Raw genomic sequence first — 26,831 nt, forward strand, 5'->3', positions numbered from 1 at the left:
ATAATTTGCATCTTTAAACTGGGGCTGGATGCAATATCAAAAGATTTTCTCTGATCCAGGAAGCTGAGGTATTAATACGGGAAGAGAAAGTAAGACTGTGCCACATTTTATACAAGTGGTGAGGTTATATTATGACAATTTCTTGAACTTCAGATCTGTGAATCAGCCCAAGTTTTGTCAGAGAATGTTTTGGCAGAATGCCATTAGAGATGAGAAGATACTTTCATCTTTCATCATGCCAGCAAATAACAGAGTTCAGGTTTTGTAGCAACATAAATCCTTGAAAACAGATACCTGAAATTAAGGAAATAGAAACAGAGGAAACATTTCTTTTGTTTCTATCTCACTAGTTGTTCATTAGACAAAATAATGATAGTTGAGTATCACAAAGGTAACTACTAGTGTTTGTTCCTAAATGTCTTATAGAAATAAAGATTTATTAACTTTAGAACTAAGGGATCTTTTATGATGACTAAAATGTATCATCAGTACAACAATTTTTTTTTTTTTGTTTCAGTCTTGTGTGAAACAAATGATATTAAGTAGTTCTGAATAGGTCAGATGATAAATTCAGTTGGACAGAATGCTGTAATGGATCTCAAAACACACATCAGATATCTTCCCTGCCACCTATCACAATGTCCATCTATATCTCATTTTCCCATTTTTAATTAAGAATAATATTTTTCCACTTCACAGGACTGTTACAATTCTGCAACTGTTTGGGGCATGGGAACAGCAAGGTTGAGTCTGCTTGTAAAAGGCTGCATTAAGGGTACCCTTACTGGAGGCCCTTTGGAAAGAGGCTAAGTGTCTGTCCTATGCACAATGGCTGTTAAAGATGCAGAGACTGGCTTTTAGCATGTCCTGGATTGTTCAATTTATAACATTTCTTGACAGAAGTGAATTTCGTAGAAACATATCACTCCATCACATCACAGAATAACAGAGTGCATGATTTTGTTCCTGGTGGTTCATGATCATACTTCACATACTCCTTCGAAGTTACAAGGCTCTTAAAGAGCAAACACAATATCACATGCAAGTGGCCAGAAGCAGGATTCCTTTCTCTTTTCCCTTTTCTTTTCCCATTATAAATCTAATAGTTCCTGTCATTTATGTTGCTTAGGCTTTGCCTGCCTTAAATTATTCAAATATTAAAATATTGCATTCAGAAAGTCCGTTTTTAGAAAACTCCAGAGGTTTTAAAAACAAAATCATGTAATTTATCATTTATATTAGTTTTTAGGAACAATGGCCACACTGATATAGTCCTTTAAATATCAGCAGATAAAGTGGTGGTGTTAAGTTTTCTAGAATCAAAAATACACCTTTTAAGAAGTTTTTGCACCTTCCAGGTAGTCTGGCTCTTGCTGAAGAAGCTGCTTGGGCATAGCATTACACTGTTTTGATCACCAGTGAGGAAGAGAGAATGCATCACTGTTAAATACCCATAGGTCCATCAGGGTGTTACCAGTCTCAGCTGTTCTGAAGAAGGCTAATTGTTACTTCTTGCTGTTCAGTCATCTTTATACACTTAGTTTGTTCCTGGGGCTATTGAACTTCCTATTGATAAGGGAAAAAAACAATCACTGCTATCAAAGCTGTTAATACCATAAAAAAATGAAATATTTTCTTCCATGTTAAAATAATTCAATGACATTCGTGAGGAGTACAACTTCATGCCAATTCTTCTAATTTAAAGCATTATCTGTCTGAGGAAAACATATGTTAGAAATTTTTAATTCAGTGATAGGAAAGGCACTAATGAAATATGCATGTATGAATTTTGTATTGCATAAGTTTCCTCTTTCTTGAAATGTGATTAAAAGCCAAACATCTGGATTATGTTTAAAAAGCCTGAATTTCCAGTTTTCAGAGAGATTCAATCAATTTTGACAGTGTACACTTAGCCTTAACATTTTCAGCATGCTGTTAACATTACTTGCTATTGTGAAAAAAAAGTTCAGGTTTAAACAAAGTTGGACTTACACTAATGCTAAAAATGTTTTCTGAAATAGCTGTTTCTGCAGCGTTCACACAGCCATAGTTTAGACTGTGTCAGCAGTTCCATTATAAATTTGCTCGTGAAAGTGTTTTGTAGTTGATCATAAAAATATCTTTTCAACTTGAGAGCATTTTTTCTAATAAAACTATGTTTTTCCTAGAATAATATTAAAGCTGAAATATTGAATTCTTAAGAATTTATACGATTCAGCCTACTGTTAACACAGATAATGACAATAGGGTGCCAAGTTCTCCTTTTGTTTTAATAACATTAATGTGTACTGGCAAAGTGAATAGCTATTATCTGCTATGTCTCTTGAAGGGTTCAGGATATGTCTGTCTGGAGATGGTAATAAGTAGTTAACTATATAACTTTCTTTTTAACATGTTTTAACAATAGTTTTGATGCTGTGTGTTATAATGGTCTTGCTGTAAGAAGAATTAGGGTGATTGCCAGTGTCTGAGATTGTCAGTGGAGATGTATTAGCACTCCTAGTGGACCTGCTGTGTGTGCCAAATTTGACATAACTCAAGGGAAATTATAAGGAACAACTCAAACAGCACATTATGAAAACTATTTGCTTTCACTTAATACATTAAAGGATGTGCATTTAAAGTAAAAATGACATTTTTCATTATAACTTTGGGGCAAACTGAGAAATCTGCTGTCGACAATTTCTGATCAGCACCTAGATGGGCCCTTAAACAGGTGTAAGTTCTGTTGTGTAGACAAAAGTTCAAATACCTTAAAGGTCATGTTGTTACAGTAGGTGCTACAGGTAATGAGAACTCGGATCCATGTGCTTTGAGGCTAGAGAGTGAGCAAGAGTCTGTCTGGGTTTGACTTAAGGTCACTCACCAGCCTAGAGAAATTGCAGGGCTGTCACTACAGACCAGGGATCACTTTCTTTTCTCGCAGTTGACAAGGTCTAGTAATATGGATTACTAAAACCACTGTGCCCTAAATGGTGGGTATACTGATTGCTGTGAATTCTCCTGACCTTTGGTGGAGTTCTGAGTTCTTCTTCTGTGGTCTGAGAAACTTAGGTTCCTTTTGACTCTTTATTTCATTGGGAAAACTCTTCTCCTATGAAACAGTAGAGCAAATAGGGAAGAAGAAGAAGGATACAAAGCTATTCTAACTTTAACATATCCCAGTAGGTACTGCTAGAAGAGAGGATAATTTATTTGTAGATTTTCAGTCAGACTTCACTCATGGGAGGCTATTACTGACCACCATTTGCATTCTGGCCAAGTAACATTGGAGTAAGGACTTCAGAAGAGCCAGTCTGTGAAAGATAAATGTGCAGGAACATCCATTTCAAAATAGAATGATGCCTATAACACACAGACAGACAATAGTCGGTGCATTTGGAATTAAATCTTTGTGTAGAAGAGTTCCAATTTTATGTTTCATGCATACTGCAGAAGCAGGCACAACTTAGCAGAAGAGAGGACAGCAGGTCATAAATTACTTCCTTTGATTATCTTCTTCAAGAAAAATCTCCATAATCTTACATTGTTGTATTTTATTTTGTAAAAACGTAAATATGAAAATGTAGCTGTATGAAATTGGGTACATGTAGGGTCCACATTTCAGAATATCCAGCCAAAGATGGAGCTGCAACTCCACCTTTTTGTTTCCAGGCCAAATAGTTTCCCTGCCACCAAATACATTTTCTGCTCAGTAATGGGCTAACTGCTGTCTACACCAGTATTTCGGAATCTTCTTTACTCTGTGTTTTTCCTCAATAAACATAACTGAGCATTAACCCAAAAGTATAGTAGTTACTAATTCCTAAAGAGCACTGTTTTTATTTATTTATATCAATCATTCTTCAGGCTACTACAGAATGTAAATTAAGCTAAATCCACATTTGATATTTCAAGCATGTCTGTCAGTTGGATCTGTCTTAGTCTGTGCCAGAAGTCACACTTCTGGTGCAAGGTGTAGAAAAATCCTCAAAGCTCTAACAATATCGTTGCAAGCAATGAAAGGTGAATCTCAGAAATTCCTGTGTATATCGTCCAAAGATCCCAGTAAAAGACATAGTTTACGAGATCGATAGAATATTGTAGCATCAAGTATACCAACTCTGTGGCCTTACCTGAACTGCACTATCACCTGTATTATGGGACTATGTTCTACCATTGTCAGCCAGGGTTTATCTTAATTTGTAGATGGGCAGCAGTTTGTAGATCTAGCAGAATCTCATGCACCTGATACTTGATTACCCTTACTATATGAATTCAAACTGCTGTATTTTGGCTATATGTTCTTAGCAATATAATTATATTTAAAATCTGGTTAATAGTGTAGTAAATAACTGGTATTGCTACAAAATTACATTCTGAAGGTAATGGGATTGAATTTCAACAGAAGTTGACACTCAATTAAAATTTCCATATATCTAGTGAATTAGCCAGTTCTTGGCTGCAGTATTAAGGTTGATGTCTTCCTGCTTAACTGAACACTGAGCAAGACAGGCAAAACACATAATAAAGCCAAATCAAGACAATATACCCACTCAAATTTTTATGGTTTGTATCAAGTAGTAAGCTTGCAGAACAAACTCAGGGATGTGGATTAAGAAAAATATAAATAATCAGTGTTTTAACAGAATTCCTCTATATTTAGAGTAACAAAGCTTAAAAAGGAAAAGAAGCCCTTAAAAGTTCTTCCTGAATTACTGCCATCAGCCAGTAGATCCATGGGGCTTGTTCGGCTAAAAGCCACAACAGACTTTGTAATGCAATGATGTAATCTTGGCTTTGTGTCATTTATATTCAACCTAAAAAAAACAATTTTCCTGAATAGATGGCCTGACAACAATATTGTTCAATGTTGGTTTTTATTTGGATTGTTTCCAAATGGTTCATATGCCTCCACAGCAACACCCCATGCCAGCTTAAGTTTTTACTCTGAATTCCAAAGTTTCCCTATTTCCCTCACATTTTATTTTGCTTTTAAAGTCCCAGTTATGTTTGTAAAACTAACCAGCTCAGCCACAAAATTAGGATGTATCTTGCAGAGTGCATTCATTTTACTTTTTGCATATTTTTCCTGAGGTCATGTCAAGGTTAGTTTGAATTCCATCCTACATTAAGACTTCTTTCACAGCTATTTAGCTCTGCAGCCTACTCCCCGCTGGGGTCTGCCCCTTGGGCACGTCAAAGCTTCAGACCTGACAAATCACACACAGATGAAGCTGTACAGTTTTTTAAACAGTTTCATCAGTAACACAGGGGGGGCCTTTACACTATACTTTTTTTTTTTTTTCCACTGGAGTTTATTCTCTGAATTGCAATATCCTGAAGACTGATTTCCATATGGAAAATTCCCTTGCACAGGCAAGTTGTAAAATAGAAATGGTGTTATACAGTACGTGCCACTCAGAGCCTCCCAGAAACTGAAGTATCGCAGGTCCTTTTAATTAGTAACAAGGTATAGCTCCTTGTCGAATAACTGTAATTGTATTGTTAACATCTATTTGCACAGAACAGCCCAAAACTATAAAGGCTGATATATATTCAGAATTTACCGTCCATATTGCGAACCTGTTAGTTATCCAGGAGATCTGTTAGTTCTTCACAAGAATAAACTTCTGTCATCCTTGGGATTACTCAGATGAGTGAATGTTCATCAGTGTCAAGAAATGATGCTGTGCTTTAGCAGCAATCCTTATGGGACTTGGGAAATTTTAAGTGGGTGTATATGTGTATATTTATAATTAGCTTCACAACTATATGTGGGGTTTTCACCGCCTACATTCATGCACAGACACACCCCCTGTGTATTTGTCACTGCACAAAAGTCATCTTGAAGTGTATAATGCAGCTCACAGATGAAAATAAATTCTCTAAAATTCTTAGCTGCAGACTGCTATCTGTGCTTTAGGATTTTGTGAAACTAATGGTGCAACACCATTTCCCGTTTAATTGATGAAGTTAAAATGCTTGGCTGCTAATGAGTGTATTAGCAAACAATATACCCTTAACAAGCTTAAGCAGCTCAGGATTTTAAAAAGCAGCTTACTGTCCTCCTCATTTTTATAAGACAAAATGTACTGCCTTCTACAAAATGCTTGATCAACTGATGAAGCACTATAATTATAGTTGCATTGCAATTTTGACAAAGCCACAATAACAGATTGTAGTTTAGTCCCCAGTCTAGGCACACAACCCTTTGCATTACAAAACCCAGTTTTGCTGGTCTAATTCTTACTGAGAACAAAAGGCACCTGGAGATGTTAACTATATACTAAAAGAAAACTTGGAATCTAGGAAATAATAATATTGAAGCATGACTTTTCTTCTCTCACTTAGTTCATTGGGAATGGTATCTAATGAAGAGTTGTCTAAAGGCTTGCTTGTTTGGAACTAATTAAAGACAGATATCCTAAATAGAAAAAGGATCATGGGAATTACATTAGGTGTCTGGAGACTTGTTATTCTTCTGGTACTCTGAGTAGATTGTGGAAGTTGTTAGGGATTCAAGAAATAAGGCAAGCTAATAAAAAGTTCTATTTTACTGGTTATTGGCCAACTATTGTATTTTTGTTTGCAATAAGATTTGTGCCAACAGGCTAGGGGCTTGAATAAAACATTTAAACATTTGAGCATTAACACATTATAGTGAAAAGAGAGTCTTGTGCTTTCACTCAGTGCATTTCAGCTTTCAATTAATGTGAAAGCACTACAATGCCTATGCAACTTCTCTTGCCTAGTGGTGCACCATTTATCATTGCAGTTTTACATTGACCTTGACACCCACTTCATTAGAATAAAGATTGTCTACCATTTAGGTTACATTGTTCCTCTGCACAGAGACCCCATGCAAATTTCTGTTCAGATAGAAGAGCTGTGAGCCTGTCAGAGGTCATCTGCATTAAATGATTGCAGCTATTTTCCAACTGCTTCTTTTCATTCTACTCAATTCAGGCTAGGAGGATCAATCAAGCCCTCTGCCTGAAACAGTGGGACTGCTGGGAATATAACTGTTTTTGGTAGTAGTGGATATGCCCTAAACAGTATTAAATATTTAATATAAATTCATTAAAGGGCATACAAAGTCTTCAAAAAGATATTACATTTATACTAAAATTTAAAGGCTTGGGATCACCTTCCTTAAAAAAGGGCAGAACAAGGTACAGTCTGGAAAATTTTTTAATGTGGGCAAAATTTAGTTCATGAAGTTACTTAGTATTTCTTTCAATGTGTTTATTTCTCTGGCTGCCACAGAAAGGAATGTATCGCAAAAGTGTAATCCACACTTGCTGCTTTCTGAAACGAAAAACAAGGTGTCTGCAGGGGTTTAAGGCAAAAGTGCTAAGATTTGTTTCATTTTGCAGGCATGCACCCATAGGCACATGCACTCACACAAATACATATTGCACTATTGTGCTTATTTGTTGGGGAAAAAAGCAAATGGAAATCAGTTAGAGCTCTCCTTCTTGAGTTTTCTGAGTGATATAATTGGAATTAAATTATTAATGGGAGATACTTAAAAAAGATTGTTTTATGCTCTTCTATTAGAGAATTTGCAATTCATTTTAATATTTGTAGTTTGATTTATATTAAAGATAATGCAATCTATGTCCAATTAACAATACATAGCCAATGTAATATGATTTCCAGATCATGCAAATGGAATAAACTAGAAGAGGAAAAGCTGATTCTTAACCTCAGATGTAATTTGCTGTGTGAGTTCTGGCAATTTTAAATGACATTGCACTTTTTAATTTTTCCAAAGGCTCAGCAGCAAATTTATCCCAATCAAGAAAGCCTATTATTAATTTACAAGGACAATTGTAGGAGTCTTTATAATTTCCCTGTGCAATTATTTGCCATAAATTGCTAATAGTGAAATACACGAAGTTTGCAAGAAACAGCAACTTCTATTTATCTAGGCAGATTGCTCAGCCCAGATCTTGAATGTTGTCCAGAGGTTCTAGTGCTATTGACAGCATAAGAAATATAACCAAGCTTCTGGACAGTTTCTAAAATGTTTCACACTGATACCAAAAAGGTAGAAGCATTAAGAGCTATTGTGAAGTGTAGGCTGGCCTCTAGCAGATTCCTTCACTTTGCTTGTATACAGCTGAGCTTTGGACCCTGGACTTTGGAATAAAAAGAGTCTTTGTTCACCACTGAATGGCATTAGGCATGGGCTTCCTAAGGGGCCACCATGAAGCCTAGCATGAAGAGTGCAAACATTATCCAGAAAGCAAAGCGAGAATGTTTGTGAAGAGAGGATGGTCAAATATTGCTCTACGTGCATTGCTGTAGGTTTATATGTATTTATATTACATATGTTGTGAATTTGCTTGCAGAGCATTCTTTATTCAATTTTAAGCATGCAGTATATTTTGCAGATGTGTGCCAATGCTGACTGTGAGTGCAGATACAGACACTGAACATATATGCGTATGTATTTGTGCCTGAAGCAGTCAAAACACCCCAAAAGGGAAGCTTTAAAATTTAGAGATCCAATCCAGGTAAAACTAACATTACAGGTCACTCAATTCTGATCTCAGTTGCATATCATACAGCGCCATTTGACTGAAGAGACTTTGTTCGTGTGTGAATGATGGAATGCAGAACATCGACAAATAGCACACCCTATTCCAATAATGGAGAAAGTTCACTGGCTTAATTCTTCTGTACTTCGTAGCTGTAGTTCCACTGTGTGTTCAGTATGTCTAGTCTCTTTTCACTATAACCAACAGAAGCACCATACAAAAGTCTTACAATGGATGTCTTAATCTCTCTGTGTGCTTTTAGAGCATTATTTTGAATTCCATCATGCAGGCTTTTTTTTTTCTTCTTTCCTCTTCTGAAGTTTTATTACAACAACAGAATTCCCAGGGAGCTTTAGGGGCAAGGTTCGCATAATATTGCCCTAAAGTTTTGCTCAAGGGTTGGAATCTGCACCCCAGTTCTGATCATCTTTTTGTGGTGTTTCTCTTTCTGAAAGATGCAGTGCGCAGTCTTACTGAGTTGTTAACTGTGTACAGATTTTTTTATTGTTTACCAGACAGTACACATCTACGAACCTTTCATGATGATTTCTTTCTCTGACCTTTCAGTGACTAGGCATCTTGTTCCTTAACACTGAGGGAGGCTGAAAAATGCTTGAGTTGCTCAATGTGTGCCTTCTATACCAGTTTCAAAATGGCTTATTCTTCTGGTTTCCATGGTGACAATTAACACTGTTACAAGGCATTGTTCCAGCCTCCATTTGGGCAGAATTTTCGGGTGTGATTTTTCACACAAAAAATGTTTAATATAATTTTTCTAAAGAGAGAAAAAAAAAAGAAGCATAATTTAGTATAAAGTGTCAAAAAATACATCTTAATCAAGACTGCCTGGATTTTCTTAGAATATTTTTATCAGGGAAAGTAAGATTTTAACTTGCTTTGTTTTGGAATTCAACTTCTCAGGGTTTAAATATTTTTGCCAAACTTATTCACAGATCAACACTGCTGCCCTTTTTTAAATTCTGCTATTTGTCCTTTGGGAACTATCGATTGTATTGAGTAAGAAGGAATAAAAAGCAAAATTATTTAACTTACATAACAATGTTTTGGATTTCTTTTGAATGGGTTTGGGAATACAAAACCAGCCAGGCATGCACACAGCTAATCACGCTGTAAATATTTCGAAGGTTTCCCAGTATGTTGTTGTTCGGGGGTTTTTGCCTATTTTTTTAATATGACAGGTGATGTAGGAAATTAAATATTACTATTTTATTCATCATTGTGATTGTTGCGAGAAACCTTTTACTTTCAATTTCTTAATCTCATTTTTGGCCGTTAAGCAGTAATCTATATCATAGCATCCACAGACTGTCACAATGGAGCAGCCTGTGCTAGCTTAAAGCTGAAGAAAGAATGAATCTGAAGATTAAATTATCTTCTCACCACAGGATTAAGTAGTTCTACCAGACTATGGTAGTGCAGCACTGATAGAGCTGGTAGCTAATTTTTCCATGCAATTGCTTAGAGTGTAGGTGTTTAATGGATTAAAAAATAGCATTAGCAATAGCATCTTGTACTATCAGTTCTCAAAGTGTACCTCCTGTACATTAAGCTCTTCCTTTAAATACAGACTGCATGTTAAATATCCAAGAGTGAAACAATATTGACTCTCAATCACATACCAATGCATCTAATAACGAACTGAATTCTTTCATCTTTTACAGTTACAGTATAATGCATTTTCTATCAATCAGCACTTTCATCATGCTTGTTTATACAGTAGGTTACACGGTGACAAAGACAGAGCATGTACATAAAATCTAGCTTATTTATTTTTTAATGTAATAGCGTTTTATAACATCTGTCACACTATTTGGATTATGCTGCACTGAATTGTTTTATCTACTCCAAAATTAAATGAAACGTCTTCTTTGTTAACAAGAGCACTGTAGTTATGAAACATGCAATGTATTTTATTTCTTCATCAGTTCTGATCTGTCCAGGAACATACCCCGCCCCAGTCCAGGCAGCAGCAACTGCCAGCTGGGAACAGGTGATGAGCATTAACTAGCTGTGCCTGCACCAGTGTCACACAGCTAGAGGACTCCCTCAGTCTATTAATTCACTTGACAAAAGGAAGGGAGTAGCACAAACTGGATTTCAGCGCCTAGCAAATTGGACTCTGGATTCCCCTTGATATTACATGTACTTATGGAAATAATTATGCAAATCCTTTTCAGCTATATCATCTTTAAATAGAAATCAGATTACATAAAGAAGATTATAATCTCCTCCAGTAACCATTCTAGCTGAATAGGCAATAATAAGGGACCAAGAAGCTTACTTGTTGAATACGTTAGTCCAATAAAATGATGTTACCTCTTGGCGGATCCAGTCCCCTAGTACCAGACCTGGTTGATACATGCTGCTGTACATTTATAAAACCTGAGCTGCAGTTCAAGTATCAAAAGGCAAGTTCTTTATCAACAATTCCTTGGTTTTTACTATGCATATTCATGTAATTTTAGATACACAGGCACCTGATCAGTGTTCATTAATAATGAGAAATGGTTTAAATCACCTCATTTAAAACATTTGCTCTATGATCCACAAATGACTAATATTTGCTGAAGTTTACATAATACAAATGATGTGCATGTGTTGTGTAAATGGGAGATTAAAATATGAAACCAACAATATGCAAACATATGCATGGAAATGCTGAGGACCTGTTAGCTGAAACAGTGATTTCACACCTTTATTATTTTCTTTAAGCTGTCTCCAATTGTATTTTTGCTTTGTTTTCCTACAGAGCATGTTCTTGGATCTGGCAAAGACACCATGTTTTAAGCATTCCTTGTTTTATTTATATTTTTTATACTTAGCCCATTTATTAACATTTTCAAGTATGAGCTGCTATAGCAGTTTTCTTGACTGAACATAGAGCAAAGAATGCTTAATATTTAGGATGCAATTTGCTAATAGCTATGCATAATTTATGCATATCTTGTAAATATCTTTGAAAGAATACGTGCTGAATTCTCTTTTAGTAAAAGGTGCATTATTGGCTGTATCAGAAGTTCTATTTCTGTGAGTGTTTTATACATGAGATAGAGGGAATTAGCTTAACCGTATGTAGAGTGTATGTGTATATGAGTGGATGCCTATGTGTTATATTTTATTTTTTCATTTACCAGCTTCTAAAACATAATTAGTCACTATAGTAACTATTATATTTAATACTTAATTCAGATTTTTAGATAATACAGGTTTTACATTTACATTTTACACTTGCCCATGCATCTGTAGATTAGAATAAATTTTTATAGCATATATAAACAATATAAAGGTAAAATATTTAAAAAATCATAGTCAAGTAATTTTGAATGAAGCTCCTGTTTCTATTCCTGTTTTCTCTGTCATTTTTTTTAACAATAAATAACAGTGCAGGAAATAAGAGGTAGTTTCAGCTTGAAGAAAAAAACTGAATTGTATGAATATTATGACTGTTCTCGTTTGTGTGTGCCATTTCCCTGTTCCTGTTGGTTGATGCAGTAAAAATCGAGTTACTAGTATTGCGTTATAAGGGAGTTGTGTCTTACATAGTCACATGTCATAGTGCTTCAGACCTATATATGAGACAGAATCCACAATGGGAGAGGGAGAGGGAGAGAGAGAGAGAAGAAATAAACTGTACAGGAAACATAGTTATGAAATTATTTCCTTGTGGTTTTTTTTCTTTTTCCCCAATGGAGAGCCTTGCATTATGTGCTGAACAAACATATTTGAAAAATAAGATGCCATTGACTTGAATGAGACAAAGGCAGATCAAACTTCAGATGAAAGAGAGTTAGTGAATATTACTGTACAAGTGAATATTGTGAGTGAATGAATACTATTATATGTAATCTATTGCTAACTGCCTGCATAGATACGTCACCCAGAATGAAACGTGTTTGGTACCTCAATATCTTATGGTATGTCATGAGAAGGTTGTGTGCTTTAAAAAAATAAAATCAAAAAAATGCCACAGTGAACATGATCATAACTGAGCACACAGAATTAAAGACTAATTTTTTATAGACAAAACTCTTCACTGTAGCTAATACTATCCATTTCTTTTCATTTTAGAGATACAATGTAGAAATGTCAATCAGGCACCCGAAAAAGATGGAACTGCTTAGTAAGGTTGAAGCTCTGAAGAAAAGTGGTGTTTTACTACCAAATGATCTCCTTGAAAAAGTGGATTCAATTAATGAAAAATGGGAACTGCTTGGGGTATTTGCATTTTTATTACTGTTTGTGGGTTATGTATACATTTTTGTGTGTTGAAGTACGCTGTCTGTCTGATTTCTAATTTGAGGTACAAATATCTCTCTCTTTCAATTCACCACGTACATTTCAAATTACTCATGCTGTTATAAAAACTTGATGGTATTTTCCTCTTCTGTTGATTTTTTTTATTCCATGCTTGTCTCCTGTCTGACTTTAATAATTTTAGTTCTTTAATACATAAAAAATGTAAGTAAAATATGCCATGTATTATGGGTATGCACCAAGTCAACTATAATGCAGTATATCTGATATACACTGACTGTCATGCTTGAGTGAATGTTAATAGAATTTATTCTGAAGGTACATGTTAGAGACATCTACTGTTTAACTATTTACTATACCCTTAAGATGAAAAGTGGGGTTGTCACTGCATATTTCAGGTCACACTGATGGCTCAAAAGCAAATATGCAGATTCAGTACAAATCTAAATACCTGAAGCTAAGAATACAGCCAGGATATGTTTCATGCTTCTGTGTTCAGCTCCCTTCTAACAAAAGCCAAAAAAGTTTCATGTAATTCATTTCACGCTATGATAGGCTGGGTCTTAGCCAAAGAGTAAAATACAAGACTCTGGCAAAAAAAGCAATATAGTGATTCTGTTACCCAGAAACCAGTGATGGCACCATGCAGGAGACATTATTGTCCTCTTGTTGTACAACAACTGAGAGAGAGAGAGGTCAAACTATATATTTTTCCATCCACTTCTCTCCTTAATTGCCTTCACCGCAAATCAAGGGCCAGACAAATTTATAAATTACTTTAAATGATTAATTATAGATGTGTGATATTAGCAATACAGTTACATGGCATAATTTTGCATGTGATTATCGTAGTTTAAAAAAATATTTCCAGTATATTATGAGTAAGATACACATGCAGCCAGCCAACAGGATTTTAAAAACTGACTCATGTCACTTTAGCTTATTTAGTAATGTAATAGCCATTTTACAGAGGGTGGGGCTTTTTTAATTCAGCACAATTGTTTCTAATTGGTTGATTCCCTAAACATGCAAACTGTCAAAAATATGTTTGAAGTTGTCTTATGACTAGTGAGCTTATTATTTCTTAATTTTAATCTGCAGTATCACCACAAGAATTTTAGAAGTATTTGAACACTAACGAATTTACTAATAAAATGGAATTATTAAGCTATTTTTTTACATCTGATCAGAAAATTTGTATATTTAAAATAATTTCAGTTGTAAGCCTTACATTTATGACTTTTTGATGTATTTAATCAGGTTAATTCAGTGGCAATGTTTCTATCTGGTAGGATATAAAACTATGAGATAAGTAATTAACAGATCCTAGTTCTAAAACTCCAGAAAACTCTTTCTTAAAAAAAAATCTGTAGCTCTCCACTTCTGAGAATCTTAAAATCAAAATAAATCTCTGCCATTATTTTCAACATTTAGAGAAATACAAAGTATAACTATTACAGTTTTCCTGCTAAATGCAATTTCATGAATAATAAGCAGAGTTTGATAGAGTTTTGTTTAATTTAATAAAAACCTCTGCAGAAACTAACAGCACTAGGCATACTGTTTTAATTGGCATGATTAGGTTTTAATTGGCATGAAAAAAATTAAAGACGAGGATTTTAACTTCTAACAATGGTAAAATAGAGGGATATGGTTTTTAATATTACTTTCATCTAAGGTGAACAGTGTGGAATGGAAATACATTAGAATGAAATGTCAGTGGTGCGTACAGTTTAATCTGTGAAATTTTGTCCCCTGTGCTGAATATTACTCTGTCTCAATTGCATATTAAACAACCCTATCAAGGCAGGCATTGGCATCTGCTGTGCTGACACAAATTGTGAATTAAATGAAATTGATGTCCTCTGTCGTATATTTATGAAGACGGACCATTCTCTGAAGTATTCTGTTTATGAAGAATTTATGATTGCAAACTGTTCCAGAACAAAAAAGTGGCAATAAATTCTTTTTTGTGACCCTACCCTCCAAGGGCATTGATTTCACCTCCTGCTGCTACTTTTGTTACAGCATAAAAACAATAGCTAGTGCTGGATTCCACTGAGGGTCTTCAAATCATCAATATCTGCACCACGCAAATAGAAGGGTGTTGCCAAGAAAGCATGTTTTTTCAGTTATTATGTCCTAAAGATATTATTTACAGAATGCCACACAGTAGATTAATGTCTGTTGATCTAATTTTATGTGTGTTTTAAAGCTTATTTTTGGAAGCTAACTTCATTGTTATAAATTATATTCCAGTAACTTTCTAAAGCATATATTTTCAACAGAGGCATGCTGGGTCACCTAAAACTTTATCTTCATGTTACAACAATTAACCACTACTAATTATCAGTTTAAAAGGTTATTGGATGTGATTGTCAGCGTATATCCAATATTCTACAATCAGTAACACAGATCTAGTGCTTATAATAAGTGTCAGCCTGACAGCCTCTTATAGGTCAGATAAAATACTGCTTGGCATAGAAGCAGCAGGCAACAATGTATCTCCCTTGCAACGTTAAAGGATTGCCTTTAAAAATTCTGAAAAGGAAGGTAACTTTCTATCCCTGGCCTCTTCAGAATATTCATTATGTTCAAGGCATGCACTATCAAAATATTATTCAGTAGTTCTTTTGTTAAAAATGCTACTTTGAAAGGCTGTGGTAAATTAGTTTTATTAGCAATCAGAGGTGAATGTTTATTTTGGTCCATTATTTTTAAAGTGGATGCTTAACATGGGGAACTTAAATCCAAATTTAGTTGCCTAAATAATTGGTCTGATGTTCAGGAGCATTGAGGCTTTGCAGTTTCTAGCTTATTGGCATCTGAACAAGTTTCTCTGCTTTTAAAAGCACAGGAACTGTTTTGTGACCTAACTTCTCCTGTATACAGCTCCAGGTGTTCAAATTTGGAAATAGTGATCTGACAGTTCATACCTCAGAAATGTTTCATTGTTTCAGTGTTTTCCCCAAAACTTAGACATTACCTTACGTTAGAGCTTGTTGAACTCAGTCATATTTGTGTTGCTGCCTAGAAACTGGTGAGTCTCGTGATCTAAAGCCACAGACAGATTCTGTAGAGTACCTACTTTAAAAAGTTACATACCATTTTGTTGCCTCTCTTCATAGTTGTTCTTAATAAACATTGATTTATCGTGCTTCTGGCAGTGTCAGTGACCCAGAGAGAACAGTGTGAGTGCAAAACAAGAATACAAAAAATGAAATTGATTGAAACAAGAAAACTAAGAATGAAATTGATGGATATTAGTAGTAATTATTAAAAAAACCTCACATCTCTAGTCATTTAACAGATGCTTCTTGTTGTACATTAACCTGTATGCATTTTGGTACATAAGACTAATCTATGTTTTCTTTATCTGATGCATTAGAAAACCCTAGGAGAGAAGATCCAAGACACAATGGTAGGGCACAGTGGGTTAGGTCCACGTGACCTGCTCTCGCCTGAAAGCGGCAGCCTGGTAAGGCAGCTGGAGGTCAGGATCAAAGAACTGAAAGGGTGGCTGAGAGATACAGAGCTTTTCATCTTCAATTCCTGTCTGAGACAAGAAAATGAAGGAACAATGAATACTGAGAAACAACTGCAATATTTTAAGGTAATAAAAAAACAATCATAGTTTTCATAGAGAGACTCCTCTTTATGGTGGGATAAAATATTTATACATAAGATAATGCAATGCATGTACATATGTAATCATATATTCATATTTTCACCTTCTTTTTCGCACTATATGTTCATTCATGTTGATTTTATTGAAGCTTCACAATAATATTTATTCCTTAGGCTTTTTGCAGAAGAGAGCTTTAGAGGGCTAATCACACTGCAGTTGGAAAAGCAATACTATTGTTTCATTCTACTTCACTATAAAGCTGAGTTTTGTTATGAAAAGCTTCACTTCAAATTTCACTCCCTACGTCACTTGATTTAATTAATATGTTGTATGTCCACCAGTTTGATAGCCTATTTCTCTGCACATATGAGTCAAGAATAGCCTATTTTAGGTCACATTTACAAGAGATATAAATTTAGCATACATGAGAAAACAATCAAGTTTGTGGTGAATAGATATTTGGAGAAAGACACTGTGAGATTTACATTAATCTAGGCCACACCTTAAGCCTAAACCTGAAGATTTATGGAAAGTATGGCAAAAAATTGTAGTCACAATGCTATATACAGATGGATAAGCTGAAAATCAGCATTCAACTTTGCAATTGACTTAATGGAGACTGTATGTTTTGTTCCATTCCCCAAAAGTAGTGGGACCGTTTAGGAAAGAGGGCTATTAAGTTAGCACACAGACCTGGTAGAACCATTTGATTTAGAACCATGTGATTTTCTTCTGTTCATAGCTATCACTTCTAAATAAACCCTCACCTGAGTCATCATTACAGGTCACTTTACTCTGCAAGTGATCTTTGACCAAAAAATAAGAAAGGAATCACAAGTAATTGTTGAGCTTTAGAGGAAAAGAGGTTTTTACCTTCGCCTAGTACATCAGGGTGTCTAGGGCAACAGCACTCTTCAGGCGATGGACAATTTATCAAATACTCACCTCAAGGGGCATGTTGCAAACAAATATTTTTTCATACAAGCGTTCAAGAAAATGAGAGCAGAACAATGAGAGGCCTCCCAATTAGTCATCCTTTAACTCTTCCTTTTCCAATCAGGAGGATTAGTGAGAAGTTTGTGACAATATGGATAGGGTTGGTGGGGTTTTTTTCAGGTTCCTGAGCATGTCCCTTTGAATGCAATTTTAAGGTTTTCTATTCCATCCATGCTGCTTAGGTTTTTTAAATGATTTTTGTCCTTCTGCTAATGGGGAAAAAATCATGCTAGTTCTGTTTCTTCTATCAGCAAACTTCAAAGCAAGTGATTATGAGGGACTGTTGATAGACTTGCAGAACTTCACAGCGATAGACCCATGTTTTTCATAGGAAATGCTGGATGTTATTAGGGGCCGGACGGGATAAGTCTATGGGGCCGGACGGGATTCACCCTAGGGTACTGAAGGAGCTGGCAGATGTGCTGGCCAAACCCCTTTCCATCATCTTCCAACAGTCCTGGAAGACTGGGGAAGTCCCACTGGACTGGAGGCTGGCTGATGTAGTGCCCATCTACAAAAAGGGCCGCAGGGAGGACCCAGGAAACTACAGGCCTGTCAGTCTGACCTCAGTGCCAGGGAAAGTCATGGAGCAGGTGATCTTGAGTGCTATCATGAAGCACATGCAAGAGAACCGGGTGATCAGGCCCAGTCAACATGGGTTCACAAAAGGCAGGTCTTGCCAGACTAACCTGATCGCCTTCTATGACAAAGTGACTCGGCTGCTGGATGAGTGAAAGGCTGTGGATGTGGTCTTCCTGGACTTCAGCAAAGCCTTTGACACAGTTTCTCACAGCATTCTGCTTGAGAAACTGTCAGCCTCTGGCCTGGACAGGCGCACACTCTCCTGGGTGGAAAACTGGTTGGATGGCCGGGCCCAGAGAGTGGTGGGAAATGGTGTGAAATCCAGCTGGAGGCCAGTGACAAGTGGGGTTCCCCAGGGCTCAGTGCTGGGTCCAGCCCTGTTCAATGTCTTCATCAATGATCTGGATGAAGGCATCGAGTGCACCCTGAGCAAGTTTGCGGACGACACTAAGCTGGGTGGGAGTGTCGATCTGCTGGAGGGTAGGGAGGCTCCAAAGGGATCTGAACAGGCTGGACCGCTGGGCAGAGACTAATGGCATGAGGTTTAACAAGGCCAAATGCCGGGTCCTGCACTTGGGGCACAACAACCCTATGCAGTGCTACAGACTAGGAGAAGTCTGTCTAGAAAGCTGCCTGGAGGAGCGGGACCTGGGGGTGTTGGTTGACAACCGACTGAACATGAGCCAGCAGTGTGCCCAGGTGGCCAAGAAGGCCAATGGCATCTTGGCTTGTATCAGAAACAGTGTGACCAGCAGGTCCAGGGAGGTTATCCTCCCTCTGTACTCGGCACTGGTGAGACCGCTCCTCGAATCCTGTGTTCAGTTCTGGGCCCCTCACCATAAGAAGGATGTTGAGGCTCTGGAGAGAGTCCAGAGAAGAGCAACAAAGCTGGTGAAAGGGCTGGAGAACAGGCCTTATGAGGAGCGGCTGAGAGAGCTGGGGTTGTTTAGCCTGGAGAAGAGGAGGCTGAGGGGAGACCTCATTGCTCTCTATAACTACCTGAAAGGAGGTTGTAGAGAGGAGGGTGCTGGCCTCTTCTCCCAAGTGACAGGGGACAGGACAAGAAGGAATGGCCTCAAGCTCTGCCAGGGGAGGTTTAGGCTAGACGTTAGGAAAAAATTCTTTACAGAAAGGGTCATTGGTCACTGGAACAGGCTGCCCAGGGAGGTGGTTGAGTCACCTTCCCTGGAGGTGTTTAAGGCACGGGTGGACGAGGTGCTGAGGGATATGGTTTAGTGTTTGATGGGAACGGTTGGACTCGATGATCCAGTGGGTCTCTTCCAACCTGGTTATTCTGTGATTCTGTGATTCTGTGGAAAATTATGGCATTTATTTCAGCACATAACTATGAATTTGAAAATCTAATTTCAGACAAACTTGGGTTTAAGTATACATTTAGATATATATGGCTAAGACTTTTATATATGTGTGAGTGCAGAAATACTATATTTAGTAGTGTTACTGGCATATTTTGAATGTGCATAAATCCCTCAAATTAATTATTTTAGTATATTTATAGAGAGAGATTTTAATATAATATATATGACAAGAGCTCTAGAGACATTAAACAGGATAGTATTGACCACCATGATGTAACCAGAGTATTTAATTACTCAGTTGATTATCTGCTAACTACGTAAATAATACACTAATTATTTTCAAAATGGTAGCCATTAGAATATAAAAAATTATTACCTATCAAATATGCTGAGAGCACATCACTTTGTGATATATATTAAACCATTAAATTTGAACTCCCCTATAAGTAAGTTTTCCATTCTTCACTAATCTCCTGGGGAAGTGTATAAAAGAGAAAATGGATATAATTAACAATACTGCAATGTGTAATAAGTATATCTGAGAAAGAACATTTAGAACATTTTCAAAAACATTAGCTGTGCCTCTAGTAGGAAACCTGCTGGGCTTTAGTTTGACTACCTTTCCACTTAACTTAAGAATTTAACCTTATTACTGCTTTCACTGTGGTAAGTGAATCATTGTTTCTTAATGGAAATTTATTATATTTTACCATCCCAATTATATTCATAGCCACTGTACACAGAAATTTTTTTTAATAAAATAAACTCAACAATGCTGTTGATTTTCATTCCATAGTGTTATGTTTTAAATTACACTTATGCCTTAGGAAAAACAGTTATTTCATTTTTCAGGTATTTTCCTTTCATGTTGCAATTGGAGGATGAATTGAATGTATAGTTCACATGCAGTTCAGACTCGTGACAAGAACAACGTGGTGGGAGGAGAGGTTTCTTAAATTCACTAGTAGGAAATTATTTTGAGTTCTATGTTTTCTTTTATAAAAGATCATGCCATATTAATTTGAGTATTCTTTTTATTAAAGAATGTACTACTGAATTACTTTTCTTTTGGGATATTGCTATGCAATAGTAATACTTAGCATTTCTATAATCCTATCCAGGCAAGGACTTGTATGTGTTGTACAAACATTAATAAACTAAGACCCACTAAACCTTTAAGATAATTATTGTTAGCCCATTTTAAGAAATTAGGGAAATAAAATACAAGGAAATAAAGTGACTTTTCCGGGTTTTCACCTGGGAAGTCAATGGCTGTGCTAGGGTAGTATCCAGCTATATTTACTCTAATCTTCTGTGCTGGCCACAAGGCAGCTTTTCCTTCCTCTAGCCTACTTCTTAGCATATTCCATTTTCATATGTGTTGCAAACAGGGTGCTTCCTTGTGTTAACCTCTGTTACTTGTTTATATTCAAAGTTTAAATCTTGCTGACTACGTTTGGCTGACTTTTTTCCCATTATTATCAGCACATTTAGAGATTGGATTTACTAGAGTATTATTAGATTTACTAAAGTATTATTAGTTAAGGTCATAACCCAGCTTATGTAAGGTCCTATGTTTCTTGGTTTTGTGGAAAGAACATGGTATGCTTTGGTCCACTCTGTGATCTGTTTGTAATACAACATGCAGCCAGGCTGCAGAGCCATTTTGTTACTCATGCCACCAGCTTTCAGTGCTCCTAGCTGCCTCAAACATTTTCGTATTTAGTTACACAGGAGAGTCACAAACTTTGCTTCAGTCTGTAGTGACACTTGCTGGCCATTCCACAGCAGCATTAAATTAGCTTCCAAGTGTAGCCTAACCTGAGTTCATGTTGAGAAGGGGGAAGGAGCAAACACAGGTTGCACAGCTGTAAAGGAGACAGCTGTATGGCTGTCTTTCTCCTAATTTTCCTTCTGATGCAACATGAAAAACTCATGAATCTGGACTAAGAAAATCAAGATATTGATGTAAAATTCATTAGATCATTATAACTACAAAGATACTTCTATTTGTCCTTTTTTTTTCTGTTCTGCCTTTTGAATTCCTTGAGTTCATGTTTTCTAGCCTTTCACTGAAACAGTGAGGGCCAGAACTAGAAACATAGTTTTTAAATGACATACGAGATTGTCAGGTAAACACAATTCTAGCAACTGAAAGACCTAATGTCATGAGACTAGTAATGGGCAAAACTGATTTTCTAACCTGATAATGTTTGGCAATTTTGTGTGTCAGGATAACTTTGGAGCAGGAAAGAATAATGAAAAGAATTCCCATTTCTTCATGAAAGTTTTAGTAAATATCATTTGAGTAAGATCTAGCCAAGAATTTGTGTGCTTGTTGGCTTGTAAGTTGAAGTATTATACCACATGTACTTTTACATCTCTGAGACTTCAAAAAGCATGCTGTTTTCTCTGCAAAATGCCCTCCAAAAGACAGCAAGGGAGCCTAAATAATTAGTCGTGTATTTCTTTCACTCGCAATAAAACTTACAACTTTGTTCAGTATAAAGAAATGACCCATCAGCATCAGAAAGGTACTTGTTATGACTTTGTCTCACAGACCAGCTACTCAAGAACAAGCTTAAACTTGCAAGTATCTGTCCTTCTCAGAATCCCTTCTCAATCAGGTATAACTGGGAAAGCTTCTATTCCTCTATGCAGCCAGATTTGTAAAGGATCCTGTTCTCTTCTTCCTTTAAACTTTGTTTGGAGGGGAGACAGGATTTTTCTCTTCAGAACAGAATTTTAAGAGAGGCTTTTTGTTAAATTATATTCTTTGACAACAATAAATTTTCATACCATGTAGTTTTCTGATCTGTTTTTATTTTAAGCAATAGGTAACATGCTATATATACAGTCATGCCTGTCTCCTAAATCTGTATTTGGGCCTTTAAAAAAAGACTTTAGTCAATGTATTCTTTAAAGAAAGCAGTCTACTTATTCATATCAAAAAATGTTGGAAACATTTTTTTATTTAATATTATTAAGGGTTTATTGAATTCCATAGCTAGTAGTATTTGTAGCCATTTCTTTTTACCTTGTAAACAGTGTAAAATATCTGATATATTTTAACTATATCTAAGGAGTAGACTCAGAATTGTATGTTATCACCTTTCACTAAATTTGTTACCAAGCATATCAGATGAATCAACGTCATTAAAAAAAAAAAAATATTACTCAGAACCACCTCTTTTTTCTCCACAGACTGAAGCAGCTGAACTTTCTGATTAAACAATATAAGTTGCATTGGCAATTAATAATCAATTAGTTAGGCAGTACTTATGATGCTTTTCATTTTTTCTAAGTTTGCATAGGTCAGCAATGCACATTTTACAAACAATTCAGTGAAACACAATCCTATCAAATACAACCTGAGTGAGTTTGGGAACATGTAAGATTATGGTAAAACTGAAACCAAAGAAAAGTATTAATTTTGAGTAAAGGTATGAAGACTCAGAGATTGGAGAAAAGTGCTGGCTATTCCTGCAGGTGCCAGGCATCACTTTCACTACTGCATTTCAGATCCTTTACAATTTTTTGAGTGGTGTTCCTGCTAGAGCTGCAATCAAAGAATCAGAAATTCTGTGTACATGGAACAAAAGTCAATCAGGATTTAATCCTTTTTATGCCTCTAAGATTACTTCTTTTTAAGTTGTAATAATTTTAATAAATTTCTCAAAAGAAGTGTGACTTCAGAGCCCTAAATCGTTTCACAAATGAGGACATGGTTATCCAAATTTCACTTGGATTAAATGTTAACAACCAGGAAGGCACACAGTACTAAATCTTATGAAAGACTTGTAGGATTCCAAAGTCAAATGTAGTCAGATGCTGCTTACAGTGGTTTGAAGCACTTAAATGAGAATCCATGTCTTTATAGTAAAGTAGGTCTACATATTTTTTGCCAAAATTGTGGTATTTATGGGCTTATAGCTCTTATTTAATTGTCATACTCTCAAATATTAATGCTAATTATTATATACACACACACACTCATGGTATTCAAGTACTTAATATACACAAATGTATCTCAAATTTTGATTCCATATACTTATTAGTTACTGAAAGTTTGTGTTTCAATAAGCTCTTCCTACTTAAGTTTCAGTTCCCATGTAAGACTAAATATCCCCTTTGAGATAGCAGCTTTCAGTCCATTTTCCCTTTTAGACAGTGAAGCTTGAACCGTGAATTCTCTGATTTTTTTACATTGTTATTTTTTAACTGATCAAAATCTAAAAATTATTCAGAAACACTATCTTGTTTTCAAAAAACATTTCTCCCCACAAAGAACTCCCTTTGCCGGGGGAAAGAAAGACACAGAAGATCTAGCCAGCAGGGCTGGTTAGAGAAGACATGTTGCAGGGTTCCACGGAGGTATCACAAAACATCTGCATGCAGTTCTGATTCAACAGTGTCAATGGGCTTCTGGACTAAGACTGAGGGGTATGATGGCGGTTATTAAAGTAATAGGAAGAACCCTGAGTTCACCAAAGCTCAGATACAGCAACACACTGAACACTTTGGTGGAGGAGAGGACAGCCTCATGACTATTTTTAACCTACTAATTCATGTTTTGCAACTTTTGTAGCACTGTTTTTGTGTACTGTCCTCTTATTTCTGGTATACCAAAATGATTACCCTGCAGACAGCATAGCCACATGGCAGAGGTATCTTAAAACAGGCTAGTAGAGCAAAGATCTTGTCTGAGCTTATTTTAGAGTAATTGAGGGGGAAGTAGCGCTTTTGGGATGTGATTAATCTGTCCTGTTTTAGGGGTCTGGCTTTGGAGAAGATGGTACCACAGAATACCTGCTTCTAAATGACTAGCTCAGGCATCAAGTTCTCCATTAGCTCAGATTAATCCCATCCAAGGAAGCATCAGGAATGTCTTTAAGACTTGAGGGACATGAAGACTTTGAGGCAAATGCAATCCCAGCTCTGAAGGATTTACTGCTAATATTTGCAAGGTTCTCGCACACTAGCTACAGGCTTATTTCTTTTCTAGAAAAGCTGAGCATGAATTTCTCTCTGAGCTCCCCTGAATGTGCAATAGGGTGCTTATTTGAACCAGTGCCTTCTTGTTAACTGGAGCTGGTGAAAAGGAGGCTATGGGGCTCCTCATTCCATGACTACACTTTTATGACTTAAAGTCAGCCTCAACTGACTAACACAGAAGACACTCTAGCTTACACAGAAGGCTGTCCAAACAGGCCATTACAAAATAAAATTTACAATTTCATAGTGACAAATGGCTTACAGTTCCTTTCCCAAACCTTTCACATCAATGACATCTACAGACTTGGAGCCATATTTCCGCTCTCAGCCATGGCCTCCTGAAGAGTTTGATGTGTAGCAGTGAAAATAGCTGACTTGTCTTCTTTTGAGAGAACATTCTCAGTTCCATCACTTATTATTGTCATTATCGTTGAATATATAATTGATTACCTTCTTTTGACCTACCCAAATAACTTCTTGAAAATGTGACAACTCATTGTCCTGCTGTTGTCTTGAAGATCTATTTACTGCAAAACCAAAATAATTCTCTTCTTTTACTGTCACCATGGGAAAGAAAGCAGAGAAGAAAGCAAAATATGATGAAAGAAGGAGAAAGAACTCTTTTCCCCAAAAATAAGCCAATGTTGACTTGTACCAATTTACAGTGAGGGTTGATACTCTGTGTGACTTCTTAGCTCTATTTCATTTGTTAGTGATAACATAGGAAACCAAGTAAAGTGTGAACTGGAAATATAAGAAAGTTAACAAAAATTCTCTGTTCTATCTCCATTAAGGTCCACTTTGTACTATTGCATGCGATTATAGGATTTATTTGATTGTCTGTAACTGCCCCTTTGAAGCCATAGCATTGTGTTTCCAGTTGAATATCTCCGATATTAGAGGATTATTGATTTGATAGTGTTCTCTGGAGCCATTAAACCCTACCAACAAGGTTTTTCTTCAATTGGTGGATCATTGACCTAGTAGACAGTTGCCTAATTTTTGTTTCAGTACCAGACAGGTTTCCCAAGTTTCATCTTTGCATGCAAGTTAGTAGTACTCCAAATAGGGAATAACATTATATACTGTATTTGTACCTTTACTCATACTAAAAACATTTTCATACTGCCAGAAAACCCATTGATTTTAGTAGAATTATTTGCAGGGCAAAGTGTAATTCAGTATGATTAAGAATATGAATGTAAGAAGAACAGGCCTTCAGTACACATTCAGAAGTGTTATCACAATCCTTATCAGGTACTTTATGTATCACACGTATGAGATATCAGTCAGGAATGGCATTTGCAGACTGGTAACATATTACTAGAAACAGCAAAGTGGCTTAGATTATGCTTCCTGCATCAGATCAATGGAAAAAAAAAGATATATGTGGATTCCCATCCATTGCAGGATGATGCCCTTACTGTTCTGTTAGGAAGGTGTTGCATTTTCTCACCTGAGAATGAAACTGAATGCCTAGCTTCTAATCAGACAGATTTTCTGTGCATTTCTTCAATGACTGATGATGCAATGTTAGTGCACCACCTTTCCCTTTATCACAGTGATAATTATTTTCATGTTTTGGACACAATAAGAGAAACCTCATTTTTTTCATTAGTCTAAACTAAAAAAGGGGTTTGTGCCATTTTTGCTTTTGTCCTATACAGCCTTCTCACCCCAATCCTCTTGTCCGGGCAATGGAAGAATGGCAGTCAGAGGTGCAATAATATGACTAACATTGTGCCTCCAACACTAAACAATCACCTCATCCAAATGTGTGGGTTTTGACAACCCTTAGCGTTTTGACTGCTGTTCACAGTTCATCTTGACCACACCACCTGCTTCTGTCCTCATCTCTAATTCCAGCCTTGTCATAGCCTTAGAGCCAAAGTGTGCATGTCAGAGACATGGATGCCTAACTTGTACAAGTGACAACTTGATGTTAATTTAAAATTTAACTTACTTACACAAACACTTGCCTAAAACTCATTTCTGCAATTAAGATACTGAGGTAGACTAGCCTACTTCAGATATGAGTAAATCTTCATCATTGCAGTGCTGCCTGGATGTGGTTGATTTTGCTGCAAGCAATTCATCTTGTTGGGGACTTCTAGTTTTGTCTTGAGCTGAAACCAAAAAATGTGTGTCAGTATGTGAATTTATGATTAAGATATGGCAAAAGAGTGGAAATAATGTTTTTATGTTTTAATGACATATCTATTCCAAGACTGCACTGATTTTTTGAAATAAGATGAAGAATACCATTTCTAGAAAAGTCTGCTTGTTGTCCTTGTGCATATATAGACACACATGAAAGCAACGTAATATATTTTCCTATGTTTACCCTGGAGCAGCTCAAGCTGTACATTTTTGAATGCAGGCTAAATTTGCTTCACTGACACAAGAAAAAAGCCAAAGGAAATCACTTTTTCCTTACTCATTAGATGTGTTTATTTCCCATTTCCTATCACCCTGCCTGTCCTGAAATCTCCAAAAGATTAGTTTAAT

General features: G+C 36.2%; 1 protein-coding gene across 5 annotated transcripts in view; it reads left to right on the forward strand.

Moving 5' to 3' along the window:
* AKAP6 (A-kinase anchoring protein 6) overlaps positions 1–26,831 on the forward strand; it is a 284,802-nt gene that overhangs the window by 222,409 nt on the left and 35,562 nt on the right. For all 5 annotated transcript variants that reach the window (XM_069858426.1, XM_069858427.1, XM_069858423.1 and 2 more), the window contains exons 10-11: positions 12,618–12,764; positions 16,192–16,416. In XM_069858426.1, coding sequence (XP_069714527.1) covers positions 12,618–12,764; positions 16,192–16,416 — 372 coding nt within the window. The remainder of the gene's footprint in view (positions 1–12,617; positions 12,765–16,191; positions 16,417–26,831) is intronic.

This window comes from Phaenicophaeus curvirostris, chromosome 5 (assembly GCF_032191515.1).
Source record: "Phaenicophaeus curvirostris isolate KB17595 chromosome 5, BPBGC_Pcur_1.0, whole genome shotgun sequence".
NCBI lineage: Eukaryota > Metazoa > Chordata > Aves > Cuculiformes > Cuculidae > Phaenicophaeus > Phaenicophaeus curvirostris.